General features: G+C 41.6%; 1 protein-coding gene across 1 annotated transcript in view; it reads right to left on the reverse strand.

The window, feature by feature from the left end:
• cabin1 (calcineurin binding protein 1) overlaps window positions 1-8,221 on the reverse strand; it is a gene marked incomplete in the record, with an annotated part of 39,581 nt that overhangs the window by 15,816 nt on the left and 15,544 nt on the right. The window contains 3 exon segments of the mRNA XM_024274998.2: window positions 275-958; window positions 1,073-1,169; window positions 1,260-1,423. Of these exon segments, the coding sequence (XP_024130766.1) occupies window positions 275-958; window positions 1,073-1,169; window positions 1,260-1,423 (945 nt within the window).

Below are 8,221 nucleotides of genomic sequence, written 5' to 3' on the forward strand. Positions count from 1 at the left end.
AAATCAAGGGCCTGTGTTTTCACAACAACAAACACCACACTCAAGACTTGTAGTTCAGGTATTGCGAGTAAAACAAAGGCTTTCTTCAAAAATGAAGGAGGGAAAGTCCCTTTTCTGGTTTTACTAATGCTACTGTTAAAGGGGTTTCCCAAAACCAAAAATATTTCAGAAGGGACTAAAAAAAAAGCACAGATGACTTGGCAAAAACAGGGCAGCCTTTGATTCAAGAAATAATTCCATTCCAGTACGCAGAACAAACCTGAAGGAGGCCTACCTGTTTTATGAGCATGTACGTCTCCGACATGATCTTCTCAATGCGGCCCAGATCGTAGGTCATGATTTTCTGCCCTTGCTGCCATACTCTGTAGGCATCGAGTAGCAGGGTTTTTCCAGACTCCACATCATCTATAAGTTTTCTTTTCCGGTTTTGCTTTCGTAGTAAGTTCTGATCTGTTCCACTGCCTGCAACCGTAATCTTTGGTGCTGAGCTTAGAAGCTGCTGCTGTCTGGAACTGATGGTCAGCTCTTCCAGAGACAGGTCTGGTGTCCGGATGTTTTCAGTCGTTTTCTGCACAGATTCTAAGCAACTTGTGGAGCTCTCAGCTTCCATTTGGTTACCCTGAGAATCTGTGGTAGTCGTGGGCTTTCTCCAGGGACCAGCAGGCAGCTCCATAGGTTCCTCCTGTCCTGCTTTGCGCCTCTCGTTCCCAACAGTCTCCACATTCCCAGGAAAGCCCTCCTGAATATTGGTCCCTTTTTCCATCGACAGAGGTGGTGTAGCAAGCCGTGCTTGAGAAGCTTCTCTAGGCTCTGAGTCCAAAGCACAGGCTCCCTCTGAAAGCCCAGGTTTTTTAGGCAGTGCATACTTGCTGTCCTCTGAATTAGGCCTGTTGGATGTATCAGTTGTGGTCATCTCCCCCATTGAAATAACAGGAGCTTTGTGATGCTGTTCAGTCAGCTGAAATAGAAATAAAATGTATCCCGTAAAAAAGATCAAGTGAACTCATCCCAAACATATACAACAGCAAAGTGCTCTCAACTGCATGTATTGAGTAAATTGTAGCTCTCCTACCCCTGTCAGAGTGTTCAGATTGTCCTCCAGGACTTTTACAGTTAGGAAAAATGCTCTTTTGGCCAAAACCTGACGATCAACATCCCGTAAATACTTCCTTAAGAGAACAGAAGGAAAATGTCATGGTACAAATACAGAACAAATACTGGGGGAAAAAAAGTGGGAAAACTCCAGGGCTGACTCTTACTTTCCTTGGTCGGGGGTTCTGTGCAGCATGAAAGAGACTTTCAGCAGGGTATTGTGGTCTTTAAGGAGAGAGAGCACCTCCAGCAAAAGCACGATAGATCGGTTCATATGTGATGCAAAACTTCCCGGGCGATCAATTTCATCTACTGGAATACGCCAGATGCCCTGGAGGGAACAAGGAGAAAGTGTAGTGAGGATGAGATGTACAAAGACCAGGTGAGCAACAATCCATTTTCTCCAAAAATACACTCCTACATAGCTTTCAAAGACAAGAAATTGTTGGAAAAAAATAAAAAATAAAACAAACACATATAAAACTAAGGATTAACTCTTGGAAAGTACAGCCACCCCCTGACATAAACTCAGAAGCTCTGATAGAATAACAGTTAGCAACATTTCAAGGCAGATGAGACTGAAATGATCAAGCTAGGTCCTGGATGTTAGAGATGCCGGTCATTAAATCATTAAATCCATCGGCATATTTTAATCTTAAAAAAAGAGCTCAGTGAATCATATTATGTAAGCAGCCCATTGAAAATCCATCAGCCTTGCACACATGTATCAATCCTGACTGTATTAGTGATACGTGCTACAAAAAAACAGTTTTATTCGTTTCAAACTAAATCCTTGAGCCTCTTTCTACAAATGTTTTGTGCTTTTTTTTCATGACAAATGGAAATGGCATTAAACAAATAAATAATATTTTAGTGCTTCACTATTAAGCAATGCATTTCAGATACCAAAAAATATTTTAGATTATATAAGAAAATTTAAAAGATGAGATGCCAAAATGCTTGATTGATTGTATTGTTATAGTATTGTCTTTAAGCTTCTTTTCTGCAGCATAAGCTTAAGTGTTATTCAAATGAAATGAACAGTAAAATAGAAAGGAGATGAATCAATGCATAGGGAAATAATGAGTGAAACCTAACAAAGATGAAGGGCTCTAATGAGGGGACGGAAATGCTGCAAGGAGCCATGTAGCAGGTGTTAAGGAGGGAGTGGGGAAGTCTGAACTTTCTGGGTGAACCTGATGGGCAGCCTCATTAGTGTTTAGTTCTGTCCATATGACAGGCCAGCAGACAAGCTGCCAATGGAACCATCTTTCTCCAAAAAGGCCTGATGATTTTCTTTTTTTTTTTGGATGGAGGAGTCCACCTTTTGAAGAAGCACATGCTCACTCAGCAGGCAGACCGAGGCGAGGTTCAGCGCTCTGAGGTTCTAACGCGAGTGCAGATGGTGGACGCGGCAGAATTCAGGCTGCACTTTGAAAGCTCGTGACACACTGCTCAGCCACAAACTCCAACTGCGTGTGCGACCAAAAAAGACCAAGATATCAGAACAATCAAAACAAATGGCATGGTTTTATCTTCTGCTGAAGGCATAAAGAGCAGAGTGTTCCTGCCACACAGCTCCAGATTGCCGAATGACATTTTAAAGCAAATGGAGAAAAACTGAAAAACACCACATTCCTAAGGACAGAGTTGAAGCTTTTTCACCAAAAAGGCATCAGATCTGGTCATCTAAACCAGAGCTTTCACTTAAAAAAAATACTTTCTATTTTTAAGCTTTCCATCCACAACAACCAGATTTAACTCTTAGTACATATGGGTCAGTCAATCTTACTCTGAAGGTAGATCGTTCTGGAATCAAACAGCTTGGGAGGGTTTAAAACCTTTCAATGTACAGATTATGAAAAGCCTCCAATGAGAGGAGGGCATGTTTGATGAGGGGCAGGCTGCACTGCTCACTTGGAAAAACAACATTTTTGCAGTGGAGTTGTTCTTCGGAGAACCATCCGATGACTGCAAATCTCTTTAGGGCGAGCAGAGCAATAGATTTACTCAGATTATAGTGTGGCACAACGACTAAAGCAGATTTGCGAGGCTTCGGCTGCAATAATGAATGATTTAAGCATCTTTTTTTCCCTCCTCCTCTTCCCATTTTTCGTGGTGAAAGAAAACATGAGTACTGTACTGCAAGATAGCTGAAATAACAGCTTTGGCACAGATGTGACCAATGCATCAGTCAGCCAGATAAAGACCCCAATAGATTTCTTTTTTAAAAAAGGGAAAACCTCTTGTACAGTAAAATATAATAGATACATGTAGAAATTGTGTTTTGGGTTCAAATGGGTTTGATAAAAGCCAAATCCTAATGCTGGCTAATAAAGAGACCTTTTGCCTCATCTCTTCCACGAACATGTTCTAACATGCCAATGACGACAGGAGGAGCAAAAGCCAAAAACAACAAGAAAAAAAAAGTTGCAGAGATTTGTTGATAAAGGTGGAGCACAGCAACTCACATTCTGCTGAACTGGCAAAAACCTACACCTTAACATTATATGAATTACAAGTGAAAATGTGTAGATTTATTGTAAGGAGCTCACCTACCAAACGTAAATGAAAGTCAATAAAGAAGCAAAAGTAATATAAACCTACAATTGTAAATCTTTATTTATTTATTTCCAAAATAAGTCTAAAAACGGGGGGAAAAAACTCACCATCACCAAAGAAAGCTAATCCTCAGAGCCTGCGCTCGTTTGCTCGCGGAGAGTTTTCTGCTGGTTACAAACAGGAGCAGCAGTCCTGGCAGCTACTCCGCCCCTGGACGAGGCTCACGCTCTGAGCGCGCGCGCCGCGGTGCTGCATTTGGGTGTCAGGGCAGCGAGAGCCGCTGAAGAGGAAGGGAGGGAAGCGCAGCTGCACATGGCAGAACGAGAACAAGAAAAAAAAAGAAAGAAAAAAAAAGGAGAGGTAAAGGAAAGACGAGACACTGGAGTCGGCGCCAATGTTCTCAGTACGGCGCTGATGGACAAGCTTGACACGCTCTTCTCCTGGTTTAAAAAGCTCCCATCTCAAAACAAAAACACCCACGCGCTGGAGCACCGCTCTCCCCCCTAACCCCGGATTGCTGGAGTCCCCCGCGCCCCCTCCTCTCTTCCTTTCTGTCCCACTACATCCAGCCCGCAGCCAATCAGCGACAACTTCCTCCAACCAATCGCGCGGCAGCAGAGAAAATCCCGCCCTTTTGTGTTCACCCACATAATACATGTACAAGCAAGGGAGTGACAGATAGAGGGAGTAAGGAAAGAAAAAAAAGTGAACACAGATGAGTAGAGTGAAAAAAGGCCCGGGGGAGGGGTGGTGCACGATCACCCTGAGAGCATAAACAAGAAGGAGCTGCCTCATCAGGATTACTAAAGCCTATAAAGAAGTTTAGGTGACAACAGATGTGCACACTTCCTCAGACACTGAGGCACTCTCACCGTCCTCCCTCACCGTCCTCCGGTCCCGCCTTTCTGCTCTGTTTATACCACCACCGCTGGCTCCGGAGCAAAAACACACACCTCGTCTTTCCTGCTTCCTGTTGCGCTAACAAAAACCAGTTGTAAACTTGTGAGCTCGACCAGTTGCAGAGCAGATGAAGGCAAAAGGAAACATACTGGCGCGGCAACAGTCCATATGCAAATCTAAATGAGAGCTTCCACAAAGCAAACACCAGCGGACCAAAGACTTCCCTTTAATAAACAACAGAAGGGGAGAAAAAAGTTGGTTTTCCAAAGTGATGTTCCACTAATCCCACTGAATTCTGACTACCGGTAGTAATGCAAGCATTTTGCTTAGACAATTAGGATCACCTGATCCAAAAAAAAAAAAAAAAAAACAACCACATTTTAGATTCAAGAAAACTTGTGAAAAATGACACTGGATTTAAACGAGCTTGAAAGTGTTGAATATCCACCTTCCCATGGAGCTTCAAGAGTAAGTGTGCGAGTGGGCGGAAGAATATGTAAGCAAGACACGAGTATGAATGTGTGGTGTACCAAACAGCATGGAGGAAGCAGGCGGTAACACTGCGCCTACGGAAATGTGCAGGGACTACTCACAGATACTCAACAGAAATACCAGCAGCAAGAGGACCTGCTTTGACCTATCCAGCATCCCTTAACTTTCCTATTTTATCTATTATTTGGGTTTTGGGAATAAATCGGTTAAAGTGTATTAAATAATTCCAGAGCTTTCTGACATGGATGCATCATATATGTATTAAAATATTAAATATAGTTTATTCAAACACATCAAATCTAGACATTTACTCAAGTTATGCGTTTCATCCAAACAAAATTTTAATATTATAAAATAAATGGTGAAGAGAGACAGGACTGTTGCAGACTTTTTTCTGCAAGTGAGTTGTTCCTTGAAATCAGTTGTGTTGACAAGCTTATGATAAATTATGCAACAGAAACTCGTGGATCATTTCTTTACAGCCGTATGTAGGCTACTTTATGGAGGCCTCTGTTCATTCAGTGCTGCCAAAGCAAGAGGGAAAAGTAGGACATCGTGACCTACATTGGCAACTTGACATTAAAGTTTTAGTGTTCGTGATTGGCTTGGAGAAATACAAATCAATGCTTTAATATGTGAAGAATAAATTAAAAGTATATATATATATATATATATATATATATATATATATATATATATATATATATATATATGAGAAGGTTACTCCCGAAGCATGTCAACTAAAGACACTTTAGTCTGTAGGAATGGGTCATATTAAATATAAAGACAAAACAAAAGTTGCATCTTGTAGTTTGTTTTGCTTCCACCTTTCACTCTCTTGTAGCAAACCAAACCACTTCCAAACATCTTAAAGACAAATAAATAAATAAATAAAATGCTGTGCTTCTGGGGAGAGTATTGGCCAAAGCAAGCACGGACCGCCAAAAAAAGATAAAAACTAAAACCACTACAGAGGAAACGTTTCCCCCTACTAATCCTCTCACTATGGTATAAATATAGGCCATCTTCAAACTATTCTGTTTACCAACAACATATTCTCCACCCTTTTCCCTTTGACTGCTTCTTCAATGTTGCACCCCCACTCGCACCCCATGGTTTGGCTGTGTGGGTTCACACTGTAGTAAATTAATTCATGCCAGGGTTCACTAGAATGTGAGCTGAGACCTTTGTTTTCAGGTGGGAGTGAGTTAGTTAACTTGTTTGGTTCACACCAGAGATTAGGTGAACCTTCACACATGAAGTGATAAGGGCAAAACACTTCAATGTGAAACCCCTGTGAGGCACACAAGGAGAGTAAAAACAGAGAAAATAGTTTTAACGGGAATCTTTCTATTTCCTGCAACTGCTGTAGACTTTGGGGAGGCGAGGGATATTTGATTTGCTGCAAATAGGCACAAGATATGCCGACCTCAAACACATTTTAAGATAAAGTGTAGTTACTTGCCTAAGTATATATTAATGCTGGAAGCATTTTGACCAAAGGAGTTTTTGTTGGGGAAATATAAGTGCTCCAGTTAGAGATGTTGCAATTCCAGGATGGTATTTTGAATGTTTTTAGTCTGCACAATAGTTTCACATGAAACTTGATACGTTTTATGTGTTCTTGTTCTTTTTAATGAAAAGTTAAGTCTTAGTCATTTGCATCAGTACAGGGCCCTGGCCCGTTCGGGTGCTGCAGGGTTATTAGGTTGTCTGGGCCTGTGATGGGTTGTAGAGAGAGAGCAGTTGCATTTTAAGAGGAGTGCAGGTGTGTCTTGCGGTTCGCTTGGGGTCACCTCAAGGGATGTCAAGAAAATGGAACGTACCATTGTTGGTAAGTGTATTGTGAAGAATTTGTAAGATTGTAAGCTTCTTGTGTTTATGAGTGATGCTGCTGTGTGGTATCCTTAGGCTTGTTCATAATGTGCACACAATGGCTCCCTATTGACAGTGTGAAAATGCTGTATGCATGGGGTGGGCAGGTGATATGCAAGTCCCTGTATGATGCCGGCAGGATGGGCACACAAACTCTGTCTGATTTCCTAAATTGTAACAGTCAGGCTGGATGCAATGAGTGCCCAAGGTGTACTCGCAATGAAAAATCAGTATAACGTGTCAGTGTCTCACCTACTTCACTCTTACTTGTTGTATAAGTAATTACAATAACCTGTAAATGGCAGCATGCATGTTGAAAAAATTCCATGAACATTTTTTACCCTACAGGCTCACTGAGCGGTCCACGACCTTGATATTTTGTGCAGGACACCTGCGAGCCCCGTACAAATTTGCCCTTTTTTTGCCGGTAAACATTTTTGAGGGCAGCTGTAACTCAGGCTTTAGCTTTACTTCAAGCTGCCAATAACTGTAACAAAAATGCTTGAAAACTGCCTTGATCATGAAATATATGCATTGCTTTCACAGGCTCCTGAAAAACAGACGTGCTTGCTTCCAAACTAGAAATGTTTACATTGTAGAACGGTGAAGGCAGTGGGGGTCGGTTCAGAGAACAGTAAAGCTCCAACAGTTGGTACGGCAGGACAGCAGGTTTGCTTCCAGAAGGGGCTCTGTGAGAACCCTGTAGGAGCCAAGGCAAAGCAGAGCTCCTCTCCAGCTCCAACCTGGCTCACGTCACATCATCAGGTTATTGCCAAATCATCTCCTGAAATCTGTGTTTGACTCAACAGTCTGAGAAAAAAAAGTGTGCGAAGAAAAAAAAACTAATTTGAGCCCCTGCATATCTGGAATATGATTGTATTAACTCCTCTTTAACAAACATTATAAACTTTTAGCCTAGTACCCACTTATAGTGGAGACAGAAAGTGAAATGCAGAACAACAAATTGGTTTAGACAGAAACTGCTCCCTTGTAACCCAGCAGTGACTTTGCGGTTCTCAGGGGCAAACAATGCAAGAAATTCCCACTGGGTGATTCCAATTATAGAAGAATCTGTATCCAGTGATCTTTACAGAGTTTTGTGCATCCAGCTGCATGAAATTAATAGTATGGGTGAAAAAGGCAAAGCAGACGGTCACAGGCAGCAGTCCAATAATCCTACTGAAATGACAAATCACTGCAGAACTTCCTGTTTCTTTCCTTTTGTTGCTTTCCCTGAGATATAAGTATTTAAAATTTAAGATCCAAATCTATAGGATAATTGTTCATATAAAGGGAATTA

This window comes from Oryzias melastigma, linkage group LG9 (assembly GCF_002922805.2).
Source record: "Oryzias melastigma strain HK-1 linkage group LG9, ASM292280v2, whole genome shotgun sequence".
Classification (NCBI taxonomy): domain Eukaryota; kingdom Metazoa; phylum Chordata; class Actinopteri; order Beloniformes; family Adrianichthyidae; genus Oryzias; species Oryzias melastigma.